Here is a 22,556-nt window from a genome sequence, read left to right as displayed (position 1 = left end):
TTAAAATGTATCTACTTTTGCTAGGCCTGGGTCTGCACTGCATGGGCTTCCTCTAGCTGCGGGGGCTTTTCCTGTTGTGCCGCGGGGCTCTGGGGCACTCAGTCTCAGCGGTGGCAGCACAGAGGCTCACACAGTTCCTCCCTGGCATGTGGGATATTCCCGTACTAGGGATAGAACCCGTGTCCCCTGCAGTGCAGGCAGACTCTTAACCACGGGACCACCAGGGAAGTCCTGCAAGGGGCTTTCTAAGTGAAAAGTAACAAAATTGGTGAAGGTATGATTTAAGTCCCCTTTCCAAAGTGACAGACTTAAATAAAATTTTTTTGACAGATAAAGGGTTTCTAGATTTAATATTGTTACAAAAGCATTATCTAATAACTGTATGACTCTGGCTTCAACAGTCACACACTAATCTTCATGTTAAACATGTGCAGGCACGGGTGGTGGTGTCTTTGTAGAGTCATGGTCATGATACACATGGTGCATGAGGTTTCCCAGTGACGAGGATACGAAGAGTAGCCTGATAGTGCTTCTACCAATAGATTTTATCCATACTTACTTTAATTTGCTTCTCTCTGAATTTATTTAGTTGCTTGGAGTTTATTTTAAAGGACTCAATTAAAAACCACTTAGGGACAGTTCGTAGGCTGAAAACAGTTTGAGTAGAGCCGTAAGTCAGCCTCATAGTCTTATGAAGAAGCACAGCAGAACAGTAGAGGTTGCTTCTCCATCAAATGTCACAGGGAAGACTATTTTTCACTAGTTTTTAAAATATTTTTAAAGTATTAAATATTAAATCTTTTACATATCTAAAATTACTTGTTAGATTATACAGTTTTGTTTTTTTTTTCTGTGTAAGGAACAGTGATTTATCCAGGTGAGGCAAGTCTAAATGTATTTATCCTCTCAGCTTCAAAAAGTGTATTGGTTCTAGAATCAGAACATCTGTCAGTGGCAAAGAAGAGGTTGTTAAAGCAGCTATAGCCTCAGAGGGGTAATATTGCTGGAGAGAGGCGGCCCCAGCCCCAGCCGCCTGAGTAGAGGAAAGCTTCATATCAGATGATGGTTTCATCAGCAAACGTTTTTAAATGGAAGCGTTTGTTTCAGCAAAACAAATGTTTGCCTTTTGGCCAGTGGGGACCAACCAACAGATGCTTCTGCTAACATTTCCACAGGCAGACTGGCAGCGAGCTCTTCCCTCTCTGAGCTTCCCTTTCAGCCAGGAACTCTCCTGCGACTCCACTGGCTGCCTGGTGGAAACATTTTGTAAAAGTGATCGTCTGGTTAAATGGGTCCAAACACTTTTTAAACGGTTTGTCGGGCCAAGGCTGCATAGCGAGCTGGACATTTCTTGCAGGTGTTTCTGAAGACTCATGCGTCCCTGCAGGGTCTGGTTTGTCAGCCGAGGAGCTGTCCACCATGAACTCCAGCTGTGCTGAGTTCAATGCCAGTCATGTTTTGCTCAATATTTCATAAAGTTCTGTGTCAGTGAGGACAGTCATGGAGGTGTCTAGCACAGGGCCAGAGAGCTCACTTAGAATTAGTCTTCAATGCATGTTTGTGTTATGTGTCTTCTTTTGAGAATAATATCAAAAATTCAAAGGGCTTAGCTGGCTCTCACATTTTGAATTGGGATTGGAATCAAAAACAATCTATCCAGTTTGACATGTGGTATAACTTTGTGGTAAAATGGTGGCTTTAGACGAAGTGAGATCTGAACCTGCTCTGTGGCCTTGGGACCGTGACTTACCCTTTCTGAGTTTGACTTGCCTTGTCTTCATATGAGGACTAATAGAACCCCTCCCTTTTCAGAGTTGAATTAATGATTAAATTAAGTATTGTATGTCAGGTGCTTAGACTTGTGCCCAACCCATAGGGCCCTTTGGTCTTGATAACTGTTAGAACTTTTTTGGTGTGACCACTGTTTGCTGTCACCCCGAGGCACAGAAAGTGATGAGCAAAGGACACGGCATTTGAGATTTTTGGCATTTAAAATTATAGCCTATTCTAGGCTATCACTCTGGGTGTCTTTCTGTATCTAATTATAAGTAAGTGCAAGCAAGTCTAGTGTGCTTATAGGTTTTGGATGCTGAAATAATGTGACAGTTGTACCGAAATGTTCCTTGTCCGTGTTTCGCAAACTAATATGCCACTCACAATGAGAAATTATCAGTAGTGGAAACGTGATTTAATGGCCCAATCAAGGGTAAAGTTAACATTTAGTATCAAAGTGAATGGAGGGTTTAGCTAGGCTGCTCATCCAACATCTAGTGCCAGCCCCATAGCACTGGGGTTCGACAATCATAAACTGTCATTTGACAGCCAAGATGAGGGAACACTTGCTTGGGGACCTTCCTGAGCGTGGGGACCTGTATGACACGGGGTCCTCTAAGGGACCTGGTCTGGCAGGCGAGAATGATGAGGCGGAAGGGGAGAAGCACATCTTTTGCATCCATCCTTTGCGCCAGCCGGGGATGTTTTAAGCTTCATTCCTGGGTGCCGTCACGAGATGCCACACAGTAGATGAAATGTGTTTTGTCTGGCCCTAGGAAATGACACTTCCCTTGCTGCTTCTAAAACCAAAGTTGATCTGGGTGGAATTGCTTGCTAAGCTCTAATGCTGGCTTGTGGTTATAGGGATTTTTGTTGTGTGTTTCCAGACTGGTGCCCAATTTTTCAAATCATGTTTGGTGGCGAGAGATGCCTGGGAGACTGTATCCTTGTATGCTTAACTCATTGTTGGTAATGAGCTACCCAATCAAGTCTTAAGTGGCTGTAAGCTGTGCAGAAAACTAATTGCTGATGGATGGCAGCCTACAGCTTCATTTGCAGATATTCATTTTCTAAATTCTGGCCTTTTAAAATTCTTGGGTTGGCCACAGCCAGAGCATGATAAGCCTCAGGGTCCCGGGGTTGGCGGAACGTTTCTTCATTTGAAACAAATATTTATGGAGCTAATGCCAGAATAAAGGCACGTTAATCTTTCCACTTAGTGTTCACTTAAATGTCTCCAGTTATGGACATGATGGATAGAGATGAGCAGACACATAAACATAAGTTGTCCCCCTCCCTCCTGGGGTCCCTCCTTCCTCTTCTTTTCACCTTCCTTCCTCCTGCTGGGATGCACCCAGCTTTAGCTTTCTTGCCACACCTCTAAATGTAGATGCCATTTGATTCAATGATTTTTTTAGAGCAAAAAATACAAGTTGCAAAATGTATCTTAGATGGTTACATTCTAGTTGCTCTCTTATGTGAGCTCATTTGGCTGATCTTAACATTGAACACACAGAATCTAGCTGCTGTTGAATTTTAGGAAGAAACACTACTACTAATGCCCCGCTGCCTGCGTTAGAGTGAGTTAAGGTATTTTTCCTTTCATATCTGTGATCTAATTTGAGTGGGGATTATTCTGAGTCTGAAGAACAAACAAGTGATTACACATTCTCTAGTTGAATGAAGCTCATTTAAGTCGATCACATCCTTGCACCTTAGTGATCATTCATCCTGTGCAGAATTTCACAATGACTGGTATGAATGTCAGTTTTGACATGAGTCAGTGCGGGCCTTTAGTTCTGGTGGATCTCTTAATTTGATAGAGTCTCAGTTGAGCACATGGAAAGGAGGGAGGATCAAGACAAAGGAGACAGAAATATAAGTGCAGTGGGCTCTTAAATTTTGATGATGAAATGAACATATATACACGAACACAGCAGCCGCCAGCAAGTGTTCAAGTACTTTGTACCAGCCAGATTCTCCCTCTTCTTGAATTTGGCTTTGCTACATCAGTACCCATCTGCTGGTAGTAACCAGACTGATAATTGAAGGCAGGCTTCCAGCACCACGTTGCCAGGGCCATCTGTTTTCTAACGGTGCAGTAGGGTTTTGGAGGATGGGTCTTAACTGTTTCTTTAAGAATTCAAAAATTCCCTTCTCAGAGGAATATTTTTCTAAGTGTGTTTGTGTGCTTTTAAAGTTCGGCTTATGAGTCTCCCCTCCCCACACCACTCCAAGGATGGGGGTTGCGTAGTTCTGTCAGTTTGTCATGATACATGCCAATTCCCAGTGATCCAGAAGGTGCCATATAATGTAGGTTGAAATAATTAACAACTGTAACATCATTGAAGGTTGAACAGTAGGTTGAGGAATATGGATAGAGGATTTATAATATTTATTATGCAAGTCACATGGTTAATAAGAAGCATTTTTATTCGGCAGACAAATACTACTTTGTTTTAAGACTAAGAAAAATAGGTCTCCCTAGAAAATAGAATGAGGCTGCATGTGTCTGTCTGCTATTCTATGGCACATCGATACACGGCTCTTCATTTAATCAGGTACCCACCAAAAGACCTGTCTTCACTGGGAAGCCTCAGATTCCTCCCTGTAGAATTGATCCTTCCATGTTCCAGCCTCTCATTTCCCATAGCACACTTCACCTCTCTCGAGCATATAACACATCCTGCCATGTATTAAGTGATGGCCCCCTGGCAGGTACCTGTCCTGAGGGCAGAGACTCTGTCTTAATTTGTAACTGCACCTTTCATAATGCCCATTCCAACATCTTGTACATTGCAAACGTTAATAAACATTTATTAAAGGTAATTTACTCATAAAGACATTCCCATATAGCAGTGAAACTTAAGATGGTTTTACAAAAAAAGATCAAAAATCATCACATGAATTTTTTTGGTTCGTCAGCACCTCGGAACTTTGCAAAGATATATTTGATTATTTAGGTGTGATGGAAACTTGGAGTGATTGTGTCTTTGGGAGGCTTGTAAAAAGGGTTTTCCTTATATGCGAATGTTTTAACAACCACAGGGACACCTGGAAAGTTCAAAAAGTAAACTTCTTGAAGGAAAAAGATTATCAGTTTTTAGGTTTCGTGCTTGACTTCTATTTATAATATCATTTTATTGAAATAAAACTGTCTAACTTCATTGCTCGAAGGGCAAGTGTGATTCCTCTCCTAGTGAGATGCACACATGGTCCCATGAGACAGAAGTCCCACCAAGGCAGAAGTCCTGAGTTGCCTGAGCATCTGTCTGGACAGTAAGACAACTACCTAAACCTGTCTTTTAGGAAATGAAGAGGGAAAACAGCCTCCTCAAGAGTCAGTCTGAGCAAAGGGCCCGAGAAGTCTGCCACCTGGAGGAAGAACTGAAGAAGGCCAAGCAGTGTTTGAGTCAGAGCCAGAATTTTGCAGAAGAAATGAAGGGTGAGTGGCGTTTTAGAGTTCTTCCCCTAGGCTATTGTTCCCTCGAGGGAGGTTGGATGTCATTAGAAACTTCTTTGAATTTTTCCGTATCTTCTCCCAGAGAGATGTCAGCAGCTGATGTGGAAAAAGTTTTTGCTTTTCCACTTTTTAGTTTCTAGAGTGATAGTTGGACTTTTTTTTTTTTTTTGGAACACACTGAGTCCCCAAATGCCTGGTTTTCAGCACTTTGAAACCAAAAGGGTAAATATTTTCCATACAAAAGTAAATTGTTGGTGCTGTCTCATTCCCCAGCATGCTATTCTGTGTCTCAAGTGTGTTTGTTAGTTACATCCAGACGGCTCATCTACTCACCCATTACCGTTTTCCTTATAATGGAAAATTCTATATTAAATGCATGTTTTCCCAGCCCTTAGTGACCGTTGTTTTTGGATGGCTTACTTGACTGAATGATTTTATTTCCTTACTTTCTATGTAGCCACAGAATGAGGCTATGTACACCAAATGATTCCGCTGTTTCACACTTATTTGTATGTGCCATGTGTCTTTATTTAGATTTATTTTCTCCCCTGGGGTGTTTGCACGTCTTGGATTTCTTTTAACCTGAGCGTTCTCTGACTCTTTTCTTTTTTAAATTCTAACCTCCCCATACAGCTTTCAGTTTTCCACGGCAGGAAGTAGAAATATCAATCTTCAGGTGTTCTGAAAGAAAAGAAAACTATAGGGAAAGAAAGAGGGTGTTTTTTTCAGCGTTGGTCACCGTGTCATTGCTTGAGGCTCTGACAAACAAATAGCCCCTGTGGCCCTGTCTCCAGCAACCATCCACTCTCATTAGGTAGACGGAGATGAGCGGGCTGAAAAGAGGAATTGCTGTCCAGTTGGTATAACACCTGAGTTTATAATACATGCTACCTTTTTCATCTACTGAGATTCTTTAAGACTTCCCATTGTTGAATGAAGGCAGTGTGGTTATTCTCAACTCGGAGGGGCCTGTGGGCAGACGGGAGTTTTTAAGCAGAGAACAGGCAGTGATGGAGTCTATGACATCTTCCTGATGACTCTCATCTTCACAGGCACCACCCTGACTCTGAGGGGCTGGGGTGTGGGCCATTGCTCCTCACTGACATTCCTATGTTCGTCTCCAGAGTTGCTGATATATAGAACCATGTACATTTTAAAATTGAAGTATAGTTGGTTTACAGTGTTGTGTTAGTTTCAGTTGTACAGCAGAGTGATTCAGTTACACACACACACACACACACACACACACCTGATTTCAAATGCTTTTCCCTTACAGGTTATTACAGAATAATTGAGTATAATTCCCTGTAGCACCATATACTCTTGTACTTAAGCTTGATCCTGTGGATTTTTGGCTAAAATGGCAAAGAAGTTATTAACTTTTCTGAGATATCGGGGATGTTGCATAGTGATGTGGGATATTTCCATTTTAGTGCTGCTCTTGTCACACTTTTCTCTCCTTGAATAGCTATTTCCAAAAGGCAAAAATATGAATATACATAAGCATATACAAGGTAAAAGAATAAAAGAAGGTTTCAAGTGCTTAGGAAGATAACCCCTTGGTGTTTTATACAATAGCACTTTGTTATGCTGCTTAGAAAGAAGATAAACAAATGTATTACCATCCTGAAAAGGACCATTTTCTTTATATGAGCTTAGATAGTTATCAGGTGGTTTACTTTCAAGGAGGTATACAGGCAGTAATGCCAATTTTTACATGACTTAAGCTGTTTTTGTTTTTGTTTTTTTTTTAGAGTTTAGAATTCTTGTAGAATAAGTATTTATTAAAGCCATGACAACTTAAAAATATATTTTTTCTGTTTTAATAGCTAAGAATACCTCTCAGGAAACCATGTTAAGAGATCTTCAAGAAAAGATAAATCAGCAAGAGAATTCCTTGACTTTAGAGAAACTGAAGCTTGCCTTGGCTGACCTGGAAAAGCAGCGAGATTGTTCTCAAGACCTTTTGAAGAAAAGGGAACATCACATTGAACAACTGAACGAAAAGTTAAGCAAAACAGAGAGAGAATCTGAAGCATTGTTGAGTGCTTTGGAATTAAAGAAGAAAGAATATGAAGAATTAAAAGAAGAGAAAACTCTGTTTTCTCGCTGGAAAAGTGAAAACGAACAACTTTTAAATCAGATGGAATCAGAAAAAGAAAGCTTGCAGAGTAAAGTTAATCACTTGGAAACTTGTCTTAAGACACAACAAATAAAAAGTCATGAATATAATGAGAGGGTAAGAACTCTGGAGATGGAAAGAGAAAATCTAAACGTGGAGATCAGGAACCTTCAAAATGTGATTGACAGCAAAACCGCAGAGGCAGAGACACAGAAACGAGCTTATGGAGAACTGCAACAGAAAGCTGAGTTCTCAGATCAGAAACACGAGAAGGAGATAGAAAATATGTGTTTGAAAATCTCTCACCTCACTGGGCAAGTGGAAGACCTAGAACATAAGCTTCAGTTACTGTCAAGTGAAATCATGGACAAAGACCAGCGTTACCAAGACTTGCATGCTGAATCTGAGAGCCTCAGGGATCTGCTAAAATCCAGAGATTCCTCTGCGATGACAATTGAGCCTCATCAGAGAAGTCGTTTAGCTTTTGAACAGCAGTCTGCACTGAACAATTCCTTTGCAAATATAATCGGAGAGCAAGAAAGTGTGCCTTCAGAAAGGAGCAGATGCCATGTAGCAACAGACCAAAGTCCGAAAAGTTCATCCATGTTGCAAAATAGAGTTGTTTCTCTTGAATTTTCCTTAGAGTCGCAAAAGCAGATGAACTCAGATCTGCAGAAGCAGTGTGAAGAGTTGGTGCAAATCAAAGGAGAAATTGAAGAAAACCTCATGAAAGCAGAACAGATGCATCAAAGTTTTGTGGCTGAAACAAGCCAACGCATTAGTAAGTTACAAGAAGACACTTCTGTTCATCAGAATGTTGTTGCTGAAACTTTAGCTGCCCTGGAGAGCAAGGAAAGAGAGTTGCAACTTTTGAATGAAAAATTAGAAACTGAGCAGGCAGAGACTGGAGAGTTAAAAAAGAACAACCATTTACTTCAGGAATCTCTAAAGGAGCTACAGTTTTTGTCTGAAACCCTGAGCTTGGAGAAAAAGGAACTGAATTCCATCATTTCTCTAAATAAAAAGGACATTGAAGAGTTGACCCAAGAGAATGGGACTCTCAAGGAAATTAATGCCACCTTAACTCAAGAGAAGATGAACTTGCTCCAAAAAACCGAGAGTTTTTCGAACTGTATAGATGAAAGAGACAGAAGCATTTCAGAGTTATCTAATCAGTACAAACAAGAAAGGCTTACTTTACTACAAAGATGTGAAGAAACAGGAAATGCATTTCAGGATCTTAGTGAAAAATATAAAGCGGTTCAGGAAAAGAACTCTAAATTAGAATGCTTGCTGAGTGAGTGCACGGGTGTTTGTGAAGACAGAAAAAATGAATTAGGACAGCTAAAGGAAACATTTGCAAGGGAACACCAAGCATTTGTATCACAGTTAGCATTAGCTGAAGAAAGAAACCAGAATTTAATTGTGGAGTTGGAGACAGTGCAGCAAGCCCTGCAGTCTGAGATTACAGATATCCAAAACAGCTCCAAGAGGGAGACTGATGGTTTAAAGCAAGAAATCATGAATTTAAAGGAAGAACAAAATAAGATGCAACAGGAAGTTAGTGCCTTATTACAAGAGAATGAACACCTGATGGAATTAATGAAGACGAAACATGAGCATCAATGTCTAGAATTGGAACCAATTCAAGACTCTGAGAAAGAAGAGAGGGAGATAAATACATGTCACCTTCAACTTCCGATGGATCTTGATGTTAAAGATACTTCTCCAGACACTTGTAATGCACAGCTGGTGCAAGTAGAATCTAAAGTCAGAAACATGGAATTAAAACTTCAGAAGAGTGAGAAGGAAGAGTGTCTACAGTATGAGTTACAAACTAGAGAATTAGAAACTGAAGATTTGCAACAAGATCCTCAGTCACAAGATATTAGTGGCCTTGGAGACTCTGAAATAGATCCAGAAGAAAAATATATTTCAGTGCTTCAGGAGTTGTCAACAAGTCAGCAGGACAATGCCCACCTGCAGTGTTCTCTACAGACAGCCATGAACAAGCTGAATGAGTTAGAGAAAATGTGTGAAGCCCTGCAGGTTGAAAAGTCTGAACTCATATCTGAGCTGAATGACTCAAGATCAGAATGTATCACAGCAACTAGTAAAATGGCAGAAGAGGTAGGGAAACTAGTAAATGAAGTTGAAACATTAAATGACGAAAATGCACTTCTCCAAGGCGAGTTAGTGGAAGAAACACCAGAAGGTGAATTTGGTGAACAACAAGATGAGCAGACATCTGTGAACTTAAATCCTTTGGATGACAGTAATTTCTATGAGCATTTGACCATGTCAAGCAAAGAGGTTCAAATGCACTTTGCTGAATTACAGGAGAAATTTTCATCTTTACAGAGTGAGCACAAAATTTTACACGAACAGCACTGTCTGATGAGCTCTAAGATGTCAGAGCTGCAGTCCTACGTCGACACGTTAAAGGCTGAAAATTCAGTCTTGTCGATGAGTCTGAGAAGCTCTCAAGGTGACTTGGTAAAGGAGGTGCCACCAGGACCTGGGGAGGAGCATTTACTGTCCTTGTCATTTTCTTGTGTGACTGACAGCCCTGGTAAGGCAAGTTTGGGAGAGTCCTCTTTTTACAAAGATCTTCTAGAGCACACAACAGAAACGTCCCTTTTGAATAATCTAGAAGGGACTGTTTCGGCAAACCAGTCCAATGTAGAGGAAGTCTCTTGTAGTAGTCTGGAGGAGGAGAATCTGACCGAGAAAGAGATCCCCTCTGTCCCACTGAGGAGCGCTCGAGAACTTGAGACCCTCTGTCAGACGTACCTCGAGTCCCTCAAGCAGCTGGAAGAGGAAATCGAAAGTCAAGGGATTACGAAAAACAAGGAGATCAAAGAGCTCAAGGAGCTACTGAGTTCTTCGAGGGAGGAGCTTGACGACCTCAGGAAGCAGTATTTGTCAGAAAATGAACAGTGGCAGCAGAAGCTGACAGATGTGACAGCGGAGATGGAGTCCAAGTTGGCGGCTGAAAAGAGACACGCAGAGCACCTTACACTTGAGCTTGAGGTGGCGCGGCTTCAGCTGCAGGGTCTGGACTTAAGCTCTCGGTCTCTGCTTGGCACCGACATAGAAGATGTAAGTACACGGGACTGACGTGCTATTTCTCTAGTCGAGTGCCCAGGAGGCATGCAGTGTTTGTTGAAATCGACATTAAATCCAAATTAAAATATTTTTAGGGTTTAAGGAAATAAGAGCAAAATATACCAAAGTTTTGAAAAAATAAGCCAGAACTTTAGGAAAGTGTGTCACCTTTATTTAGGGGGTAATTTCTATCATCATCATCTTTAAAAATTATTATATTGGACATTACTACAGATGTTTTTTAAAGTCTCCTCAAGAAAATCATGTTACAGAGTCAGAATATCTTCTTGAGGATGTCTGTATATTTTCACTTTGTGATTTAATAAAACACATTGAATCTCAAACTGGCACTTAGGAATGGTAAGGTGATCAGAATTTTTACCTCTCTTACTCTTTTCAGACTTTTTAATGTTACAGAGTTATAGACATGAAGCTAAATATTAGTGTTTATTTTGTAATTCTGAATACTTTTCTAACACTTTGCTTGGGTACAAATCTATGATTTGATATCAGTTATTCTAAAAGACACTTTTTTCTTTGTTGAATAAAAAGTGGTTTAGTTACTTATACCTTTGTCTTTTCTAGTCTACCAGCTAAACTAATAATGGTGTACAGTCAATGAGTCTCACTTAATTACCTCCCTCTACCTCTGTAGGGTGGTAGAAGGCACATGGAGAGGTGACAGCAATTGTGATCAAAGTCCCCATTTTACAGATAAGAGAAGGGGAGGTTTAAACATGTGATTTATCCAAGAATATAGGCTGCTTATATTAAGTGATTTAAGTCCTTGACCTGGAAATCTGGTCATGAAACCTTACTGCCTTCTCTTATTGAAGAGTGTCATAAGTGCTGAAGATGGAAGCTGACCATTTAATTTGGAATTTGTTAGCCTCTTATTTGATAATCCCAAAGAAAATTTCAAATTTGGCTACTTAAAATATTCCTAACAGGAAACAAATTTTGAAATGTAACTACATCACAATTTAGATGATCACATAAACTGACCTGAAGGCTTTGTCTTCTTGATAAATACCCAGGACCTTGCACATGGAGAACACTTCCTGAATGTTTGTTTAATTGTGTTGACTATTTGGATGGAGAGATGTGAATCTGGTAGGCAGTAGGCCATTTAGCAGAGACAAGTGTCTAGTTTCCAAAAAATAATAAGCCTATTTATTCTGATTCTTCTTGAAAAGTAAGATGCATTCTTATTATATTTTGCAACTACAGGCTATTCTGGGTGGAAACGATAGCTGTGACATAAGAGAATCAGAAGAATATATTTCAGAAACTAAAGAGAGGACCCCAAAGCATGAGATTCACCAGATTTGTGAAAAAGATGTTCAGCAGGACCTCAGTCTAGAGATGGAGAAAATAACAAAGACTGGTGCAACCAAACTTACAGAAGAATGGTCCAGAGAGCAGTCCTCAGAAAGCAGTCATGAGACCCCAGTGGAAGATCCAGCCCAGGGCTGTTCAGGATGCATTTCTGAACTGTCCCTTTCTGGGCCTAATGCTTCAGTGCCTAGGGATTTTCTGGAGAATCAGGTAACCATTCAGAGTCTCGAGCTGAAAGTAAAAGAGACATCAAATGAGAATTTGAGATTACTTCATGGCATAGAGGAGCGTGACCAAAAAGTTGAAAACTTGCTAAATGAAATCAAAGAGTTAGACTCAAAATTCCATTTACTGGAAGTACAATTAACTACCAAGATTGAAGCATGTGTGGCATTGGAAAAAATAGTTGAGGAACTTAAGAAAGAAAAATTAGATTTAAATGAAAAATTGGAATCCTTTTCTTGTCATAACCAGAGAGAAGAAAGTTCAGGAGGTCTCACTTCCAACTTAGAAATGGTCACAAGCAAATTTCCACATGAAGGTATTGAAGATGATGTAGCCAAGGTGACTGACAACTGGAGAGAGAAATGTCTCCAGGTGGAAAATGAGCTACAGAGGATTCAATCTGAGAAAGATAGCATGGAGCATCATGCCCTCTCTGCTGAAGCCAGCTTAGAGGCAGTTCAAACAGAGAAACTATATTTAGAAAAAGACAATGAAAATAAACAAACAGTTATAACCTGTCTTGAGGAAGGACTCTCAGTGGTCACAAGTGAGAGAGATCAGCTTCGTGGAGAGTTAGATACTTTGTCAAAAGAAAATCAAGAGCTAGATCAGATGTCTGAAAAGATGAAGGAGAAAATACGGGAGCTTGAATCTCATCAAAGTGAGTGTCTGCATCTCCAAGAGTGGCTTCAGAGTTTGGAAAAGGACTCACAGGCACTGTCTCTGGTAAGAAGTGAGCTGGAAAACCAAATTGAACAACTGAATAAAGAGAAAGACTCACTTGTATGGGAATCCGAAAGCCTGCAGACCAAACTGAGCGAATCGGAGCATGAAAAGCTGGCCATCACCAAGGCTTTGGAGGCTGCCCTGATGGAGAAGGGTGAGGTCGCGGTGAGGCTGAGCTCCACGCAAGAGGAAGTGCACCAGTTGAGAAAAGGCATTGAGAAACTCAGGGTCCGCATTGAGGCTGATGAAAAGAAGCAGCTCCATGTCTCAGAGAAACTGAAAGAAAGCGAGCGGAGGAATGACTCGCTTCAGGACAAGGTTGAGACCCTTGAAAGGGAGTTGCAGATGGCAGAAGAAAACCAAGAGCTGGTGATTCTTGATGCTGAGAATTGCAAAGCAGAGGTGGAAACCCTAAAAACACAAATAGAATTGATGACTGAACGCCTAAAAGATTTAGAATTAGACCTTGTCACAATACGGTCTGAAAAAGAAAATCTTTTGAAACAGCTACAAGAGAAACAAGGTCAGGCGTCTGAATTAGATACGCTACTCTCTTCATTGAAAAACCTATTAGAAGAAAAGGAGCGAGAGAAAATACAGACGAAAGAAGAAGCTAAAAGTGCAGTGGAGATGCTGCAAACACAGTTGAGAGAGCTAACTGAGGAAATAGCAGCCTTATGTGATGACCAGGAGACATGGAAGGTCGAAGAACAGAGTCTGGACTCTCCTGCCCAGGAGGTACAACAGCTGAGAAATAACATTGAAAAGCTGAAAGTCCACTTGGACATTGATAAAAAGAAGCAGCTCCAAATCCTAGAAAAACTGAAGGAAAGTGAGCATCAGGCCGATTTCCTTAAGGATACAGTTGAGAATCTTGAAAGAGAACTCAAGCTATCAGGAGAAAACCAAGAGCATGTGACTCTTGAGGCTGAGAAGTCCAAAGCAGAAGTAGAGACCCTGAAAGCAACAGTGGAGAAGATGGACCAAAATCTGAGAGGTTTGCAATTAGATCTTGTCAATATAAGATCAGAAAAAGAAGATCTGACTAAAGAATTACAGAAAGAGCAGAGTCGAGTATCTGAATTAGAAACGTTAAATTCTTCATTTGAAAACCTATTGCGGGAAAAAGAGCAAGAAAAAGTACAGATGAAGGAAGAATCTAAAGCTGCAGTGGAGATGCTGCAAACACAGCTGAAAGAGCTAAGTGAAGAAGTAGCAATCTTGTGTGTTGACCAGGAGACCTGGAAGGTTGAAGAACAGAGTCTGGACTCCCCACTTGAGGAGATACAACAGCTGAGAAATAACATTGGAAAGCTGAAAGTCTGCCTAGATGCTGATAAAAAGCAGCAGCTCCATATCTTAGAAAAACTGAAGGAAAGTGAGCATCAGGCCGATTTCCTTAAGGATACAGTTGAGAACCTTGAAAGAGAACTCAAGCTATCAGGAGAAAACCAAGAGCATGTGACTCTTGAGGCTGAGAAGTCCAAAGCAGAAGTAGAGACCCTGAAAGCAACAGTGGAGGAGATGGACCAAAATCTGAGAGGTTTGCAATTAGATCTTGTCAATATAAGATCAGACAAAGAAGATCTGACTAAAGAATTACAGAAAGAGCAGAGTCGAGTGTCTGAATTAGAAACGTTAAATTCTTCATTTGAAAACCTATTGCGGGAAAAAGAGCAAGAAAAAGTACAGATGAAGGAAGAATCTAAAGCTGCAGTGGAGATGCTGCAAAAAGAATTAGAAGAGCTAAACGAGAAAATGGCAGCCTTGGGTAATGACCAAGAGACCCGGAAGGTCAAAGAACAGAGCCTGAGTAGTCAAGTAGATTCCCTTGAACATGAGAAGGCTCAGTTGCTGCAGGACCTTGATGATGCCAAAAGTAATTACATGATTTTGCAGTCTTCTGTGAATGACCTCATTCAAGAAGTTGAAGATGGCAAACAGAAACTAGAGAAAAAGGATGAAGAAATCAGTATACTAAAAAGTCAGACTCGGGACCAAGAGCAGCTTGTCTCTAAACTGTCCCAGATGGAAGGAGAACAGCAACTTTGGAAGAAGCAAAAGGCAGACCTGGAAAATCTGATGGTGGAATTGGAGCAGAAGATTCAGGTGCTGCAATCCAAAAACGATGCTTTGCAGGACACCTTAGAAGCTCTGCAGAATTCTTCCAGGAATCTGGAGAAAGAGCTTGAATTGACAAAATTGGAAAAAATGTCCTTTGTTGAAAAAGTAAGTGGCTTTATGTCTTTACATTTGAATCTGTTGTCAGGAGGAGGGGCAACCACTGTGTGAGTTCTGTTTCTTTCTGGACAGCGTTTGCTGTATAGGATCAAACTTTGTAAAGGCTTTAAGTTTGGGGGTCTTGAACTATGGGGCATATTGACTTGGCTCCAATAGTGAGTAATTCTTAGCTTTGGCACACACTTCCATGGGGTACTTCTATGGATTGGCCCAGTTTTCACTGTGACACCTGGATAGGGAAGAAGCTTTGGGTTGCGCATGGTTTATTTCTTGTAGTACATCAGAATAGTAGCCCGCATACCCATACCCAGTTGAGTACCACTGCTGTAGAGAGTATAACACATATTAGTCAGAATCAGTAGAGATCACTTTTGCCTCTGCCCTGCCATTTTTGCCTTTAGGGGAAATAACTGTTAAAGATACTGATACAATTATAACCAACAGAACCCTCATGGCTCCCAGGACATGTCCCTCGTAGGGATTTTGTGCTTTCAGCCCCGTTCTCTTTGGGCAGTCTCCTGTTTTGTTAGCTGATGATGAAAGGGAAGATCTGCCATCAGGAAACTCTATTAAAGAAAAGTTAAAAATTTCCCCTATACTTACTGATCTAGGAAAGTGATTCCTTCAAATTAAGTTTTTATTGGACAAGTAGATTGTCCAGAAAATACAGTCAATCGTATCTCAATATTTTCCAAGAATTTCAAGTTTTTGCATAGCTTGCAAGTGATAGCAGTTATGGTAGAGACAATTAGACAGACTTTACTGGGCTATTTCAGTCTGGTGTAGGGATGGATGCAAACAATCCTGCTTTAACTGGTTTTAACAAACTATCATCCTGTTTCTTGCGTTTTAGCATGGCTCTAGAGAATACATAAGAGATCCAAGGGTTGATCGATTAAGTCACTGCCTCGTAAATACTTTCTGGTGTTTAAGTTTAATTCAAATCATTACCTCTATGAAGGATTTTAAGATTTGCTAATATTATCTTTCTTTGTCATTCCTTTCCTTATTGCTGTCTTTTGTTAAATCTTGCAGAGAAGAAAAGGCAAGCTTATCAGTCAGTTTTGAGAATATTATTTGAGTGGATTAGTAACGGGAGGATTAGCTGGGTTTTATTTTATTATTGGAGGGATGTGAATGTCACAAATATGCTGTGTCACAGTGATTAATTTGATCAAACAGACAACCATAAGCAGATCCTAATGAAAGATGAAATTTCAGGTAAACACAATGACTGTGAAGGAAACTGAGCTTCAGAAGGAAATACATGCAGTGATACAAAAAACGGTGGCACTGAAAGAAGAATTTAGTGGGGAGAAAAACAGGCTAATGGAAGAATTAAATTTAATGTTGGAAGAAGTGAAGAGCAGCAAAGTAAGTTTCTCTATGACGGATTCATTACACTCTAATAATTCTTGTGCACTCTCTCCTTGTTTGTTTTTGTACGATCTTCTGAGATGTATCAAACTTTTATTAGCTTTTGAAAAGAATAACCCAAAGCTATGTCATGGTCAGACCTGCAGTAATCTTTGCCATCCAGCACTGTCATGAGCCCTGAAGGAGTCCAAAGAGGCCCCCAAACACATCAAAATACCTGTCAAGGAGCCCAGATATGTTTTTCATAGAAGACAGCCCTTCTGACTATATTAACTCATACCAGAAATGGATTGCATGCAGCTTTCAGTAGGCTGTGTTCCTGGCCTGCCCCAGATTACAAGCCAGAGTGTTGCTAGAGACAGATGCACTGATCTTGCAAAGAACTAACAAAGTAACAGAGAGTCACAGTAAAATGTAAAGTTGGAGCAGTCTTGGGGTGCTATTTTAGGGCAGGTGGTGGCAGAACTATAGCATTTGGGCTGCCACTCCCACTGCTGGTCTCATAATAGACATTGCTGATTCACGCGCTTTCTCCTGAATCTCTTAACAACGAGACTTAGGTAGCAGCTACCATGCAGCCAGATGGTAAAATTCCTGTATTCATATAGTCCGTGTGCAACTTCATCCCCAAGTAGTTTTTAGAAAAGGATAGGAAAATATAATTGTGATTATGAACCAGAATAATCACATAAAGTTGCAGTGATATTTGGAATAGCCTGTATAAGAAATGGGGGAAATTTGTGCTTTTTTTAAAAATAAGGTAGGTTTTTAAAAAATTCTTAACTGTATGTCTTTGCTGTGTCTTTGTTGCTGCCTGTGGACTTTCTCTAGTTACAGAGGGTGGAGGCTAGTCTAGCTGCAGTGCTCAGGCTTCTCGCTGCCGTGACTTCTCTTGTTGTGGAGCACGGGCTCTGGAGTCCAAGCTCAGTAGTTACGGCACGTGGGCTTAGTTGCTTGTGGCTTATAGGATCTTCCGGACCACGGATGGAACCCATGTCCCCCGCATTGCAAGGTGGATTCTAACCACTGAACTACCAGGGAAGCCCTGTGCGTTTCTTTAAATATGATATTTAATAAAAATGGAAACGCTTTGGCATTTAATCTCAGCAATTGGTTCATGGGATTTGTGGCAATGCTATGTGGAAGGAGTTCCTATGAATGACATCTGAGTCCTGCACCTGCTGAAATCTGCTTGGGACTGAGCAGTTTGAGAGTATCCCTAGTATATTGTTACTTGCATTTCATTTATAGGCTCTACAAAAAAAAAAAAAAAAAGGCTAAGTGTTCAGCTTGAAGGCTGTATGTATGAGCGTGTTGGTCTGCAATGGCTTTATTCATTCTGTAAATACTACTAAGGTCAGAGGATAGAACGGGGAACGATAGCTATCCAGTGGTTTCTGCACTCACAGAGCTTACCATCTCGACACAATAAATCACTCCATAGGAAATGTATAAAATAATCATAAACGCTTCGAGTGCTATAAGACTTCCCTGGTAGTCCACTGGTTAAGAATCTGCCTGCCACTGCAGGGGACACTGGTTTGATTCCTGGTCTGGCGAGATTCCACAGACCCTGAGGCAGCTAAGCCCATGTGCCCAACTACTGAGCCTGTGCTCTGCAATAGGAGGTACGCTGCAGTGCGAAGTCCGGGCCCAACTACTGAGCCTGTGCTCTGCAATAGGAGGTACGCTGCAGTGCGAAGTCCGGGCCCAACTACTGAGCCTGTGCTCTGCAATAGGAGGTACGCTGCAGTGCGAAGTCCAGGCACCAGAACTAGAGAGCAGTCCCCCCCTTGCTGCAACTAGAGAAAGCCCGTGTGCAGCAGTGGAGACCCAGTGTTGCCAAATAAATAAATTATTATTAAAAAAAAAAAAAACACGACTGTTAAGTGTGATAAAGGAAACAAGATCCTTTCTGCAGAATGTTTGGGAAGTTGGGTATCGGAGTAGGGAACAACCTAATTTAGACAAGGTTGTCTGAGAATGCCACTGCGAGGCAAGAAGTCACCATGTGAAGAACACGACCAAGGAGGGAGCCTTCTAAGTCTATAGAGCAGTGTGACAAAATCTCTGAAATTAGGGACTTCCCTGGTGGTCCAGTGATGAAGACTCTGTGCTCCCAATGCCGGGGCCCTGGGTGCTATCCCTGGTCAGGGAATTAGGTCCCATGTGCCGCGACTGAGAGTTCACATGCCTCAACTATAATATCCCGCATGCTGTGATGAAGGTTGAAGATCCTGTGTGCTGAGAAGACGTGGAACAGCCAAAAAAGGCGGGGGAGGGGGGGGGGCAACAAAACTCTGAAATTATAAACACCTATGGACATTTTCACAATTGAAAGGAAACCATTGTGGCTGACGTCAGATGGAAAATAATATGCAAGAAGGTTGGAGCAGTAGGAAGAGATGGTAAAGAACTAGAGTACAATCTAAAGTGACACAAAACACAGGGGGCTGGTGATTGAAGGGAAGATTTAGGAAAGATACATGAATTTGGCTAGTTCACAGTATAGGTAGTGTTTAAAAATTATGAGGATGGTAGAAAATACAGATGGAGAAGAGAAGGTGAAGAGGCAGCTCAGGGCCCAGCCCAGGTGACCCCCCAGCAAGTAGGGTGAGACAGGAGGAAGAGGCAGCAAAGGAACTGAGAAGACAGGAGGAGGCAAACCAGGAGAGTGTCCTGTTCCTGAAGGCACGAGTGGAGGCTGTCTTGGGACTGAAGGAGTGGTCAGCAGCATCAGATTCTGCTCAGAGGTTGAAAGAGATGACGGCTAAAGAATGGGGTTTGTAACATGGAGCTTGATGATGCTGTTTCAGGAGGAGCTGGGATAAAAGGTTGGAGCGGGTTGAGGAGTGGTTGATGAGAAAGTGAACACAGCATGTATATAAACACATGTAGGAACAGCTATTTGGGATCACGCACAGAGAAGCCAGATGCCTCTAGGGCTGCAGTTTTGCTAGTCCTGCACCATGAAGGGAGAGAGGGGCAGAGGAGTGGGGAGCATGTGGAAGGAAATTCTTCAAGTGACAGAAGATGCACGTAAGCTGGCCAAGGAAGGGGGCTTGAGTGTAAAGGTGTTGGTGGTGCTGTTGATGAGGTCAAGAAATTACCATAATAGAAGTACTTTAAAAAGTGAGAAGCCAAGGGAGCCAAGGAAGGTTTGGTCCAGGGTATCTTAGTTATGAAGTTGAGGTTTCAGAGATCCTGTACTCCTTGTGGAGGTGACCTGGGGTTGGAACAAAGGAAATTGCCCCTGGAGGTGAAGTCGCCATTTAAAGTGAATTAAGTCATCCCTCAGTATCCACAGGAGATGGGTTCTAGGCCCCTCCAGTTTCCAAAATTCACAGATGTTCAAGTCCCTCATATAAAATGGCATAGTGTTTGCATATAACCTATACACATCCTCCTGTATACTTTAAGTCTGCATGTGCTCAGTTGCTAAGTCATGTCCGACTCTGCAACTCCATGGACAGTAGCCTGCCAGGCTTCTCTGTCCTTGGGATATTCCAGACAAGAATACTGCAGTGGGTTGCCATTTCCTCTTTCAGGGGATCTTCCCAACCCAGGGATCGAACCCAAGTCTTCTGTGCCTGCATTGGCAGGTGGATTCTTTACCACTGAGCCACCTGGGAAGCCCATACTGGATTACTTAAAATACCTAATACTATGTAAATAGCTGTAAGTACTCTGCCTGCAATGCAGGAGATCCCGGTTTAGGAAGATCCCCTGGAGAAGAGATAGGCTACCCACTTCAGTATTCTTGGACTTCCCTAGTGGCTCAGACAATAAAGAATCCACCTGCAGTGTGGGAGACCTGGGTTCGATACCTGGGTTGGGAAGATCCTCTGGATCTTCCAGAGCAACCCACTCCAGTATTCTTGCCTGGAGAGTCCTCATGGACAGAGGGACAGTGGGCCCCAGTCCATCGGGTTGAAAAGAATTGTACAGGACTGAGCGACTAAACAACAGCAATAAGTAACTCACTAGAATATGTAAATATAATGTAAATGCTGTGTGGAAAATTCCTGGTACACAGAAAATTCAAGTTTAACTTTTTGGAACTGTCTGGAATTTTGGGGGAGGGGAGGTGGAATATTTTTGTTTTGTAGTTGGTTAAATTTGTAGATGTTTAATCTGTGGCTATAGAACATCAACTGTACATTGCTAAGGATTATAGCACTAATTCTATGTAGATTTTGTCTTGCCTATAAATGATTTTTTTCCCTTCCATACTCAGTGTTCCTAAATATATATGTCCAGGTTCTTAATTATCTTCCCATAATTTTATTGTTTTTCTCATTAGGGTCAACTGAAGGAGCTCATGCTAGAAAATAGTGAATTGAAGAAGAGTTTGGATTGTGTACACAAAGACCGTATGGAAGAACAAGGGAAAATGAGAGGAGAAATAGCTGAATATCAGCTACGGCTTCAGGAAGCTGAAAACAAACATCAGGCTTTGCTTCTAGATACAAACAAACAGGTAAAAATGCGTGGTCTGGTGACTGGGCAGGCTGAAGAGTGTGTCGGTGGTGGTGATGAGGCACTTTTTGCAAGGAAGCCAGTGTTGTGTATTATAGTTATGCTTCACAATTTTGTGAATGGTCTCATTCTATTAACTTCCCTTTCTTTCCCTCAGTTATTTGCACGTGTCTTATTTTATGCCTTGTTACATTTCCATCCTGGAGAGAGTTCCAAAAACCATGGTCTTTGGAATAGCAGTTTTCTTTTCTGTTTGTTTCCCTTATGATGTTTTTACTTGAGCCTCCTGGCTAAAGTAACATTTTTTTTTGCCCTAGCATGAAATGGAAATCCAGACATACCGAGAGAAACTGACTTCTAAGGAGGAATGTCTCAGCTCACAGAAGGTGGAGATAGACCTCTTAAAGTCCAGTAAAGAAGAACTCAATAATTCTTTGAAAGCGACCACTGAGATTTTAGAAGAATTGAAGAAAACCAAGGTATGTACACTTATCATTACTTCATAACTTAGAATGGCTTATACATGTAACAGTGGTTTTAGTGGTATGAAATTAAGTGTTTTCATTTTAATTTTCATGAAAAAGTTTTTGTAGTGATAAATAAAATCATTCATCAGTTGTCTGCTGAGTTGTTTCTACAAATGAGAGGACAGCATGCAGTTCCATAGCTTGAGCATACTTTATTCATCACTCAGTGCATCCTGTCAAAGTAGAGGATGTCAGAGACTTCCGGAAGTGGATATGAAGATCAAGCCTATAACAGAGGACAGCAAGCCCCTCCAGACATAGATAATGATTTGGTGAAAGTCTTAATGATTGGCCTTCAGGTTCACTACTATCACCAAACCTTTCCCATGACTTTGGGGCTCAAGGTGGGCCAAGCGCTCGGCCAGCCATACATATGTGTACGTTCTCCTCTTCCTCTCGATGCAGGGACCATCAAACTTTTTTCTTTAGGAAAAAAAGTGAACCCCAATCTCAGTATTGTTAGACTATGTGTGTGGGCTCAGTTGCTCAGTCATGTCCAACTCTTTGCGACGCCGTGGACTGTAGCCCACTGGGCTCCTCTGTCCATGGAATTTTCTGGGCAAGAATACTGGAATGGGTTGCCGTTTCCTACTCCAGGGGATCTTCCCTACCTAGGGGTTCAACCCATGTTTCTTGCGTCTCCTGCATTGGCAGGCGGATTCTTCACCACCGTACCACCTGGAAAGTTCCATTGTTAGAGTATAGGAAGTCCTATAGTAGTTCTTCCTAGAGAAGGAGGCTGATTTCATTCCCACAAATACTTTGCATAAAACAAATGCCATCCAGAATGTAAAATATGAACCTGGAAAGTAAATACCTTTCAGAAAAGTTAGATAACTAGGTATAGATTTCTTATGTTTATAGTCTTATACAATTATCATGGTGAAGGAAATATACCAAGGAAATACAAACTAAGTTTAAAATAACATTAATGATCAATAATGTCCTGTTGCTACAAAATGAGAGATATTAGGTTTAATAACAGAAAGAAATTGCTTCAGGTCTACTTTTTAATTTACTTACTTTCTCCTTTTTTAAAATCTTTGACAGTTGTACTGTGGGGAATGTCTATTTATATATGTACAAAATGGTACATTGTTAGTTGAGTCTATTCAAATCTCATAATTTTATTGAAGTTGATAAGCATTGTTGAAATTGAATTAAATCTGTCTCTAAT

The 22,556-nt window shown here is 41.2% G+C and overlaps 1 protein-coding gene across 2 annotated transcripts in view; it reads left to right on the top strand.

Moving 5' to 3' along the window:
- Window positions 1–22,556, top strand: part of CENPF (centromere protein F) — a 62,606-nt gene that overhangs the window by 26,230 nt on the left and 13,820 nt on the right. Inside the window, 7 exon segments of one of the 2 annotated variants that reach the window (NM_001256586.1) lie at window positions 5,083–5,218; window positions 7,066–10,460; window positions 11,697–13,959; window positions 14,500–14,984; window positions 16,218–16,370; window positions 20,677–20,853; window positions 21,170–21,331. In NM_001256586.1, coding sequence (NP_001243515.1) covers window positions 5,083–5,218; window positions 7,066–10,460; window positions 11,697–13,959; window positions 14,500–14,984; window positions 16,218–16,370; window positions 20,677–20,853; window positions 21,170–21,331 — 6,771 coding nt within the window. 2 annotated transcript variants of the gene reach the window in all.

Source organism: Bos taurus, chromosome 16, assembly GCF_002263795.3.
Source record: "Bos taurus isolate L1 Dominette 01449 registration number 42190680 breed Hereford chromosome 16, ARS-UCD2.0, whole genome shotgun sequence".
NCBI classification, from domain to species: Eukaryota; Metazoa; Chordata; class Mammalia; order Artiodactyla; family Bovidae; genus Bos; species Bos taurus.
This window is presented reverse-complemented; position numbering and strand designations above follow the sequence as displayed.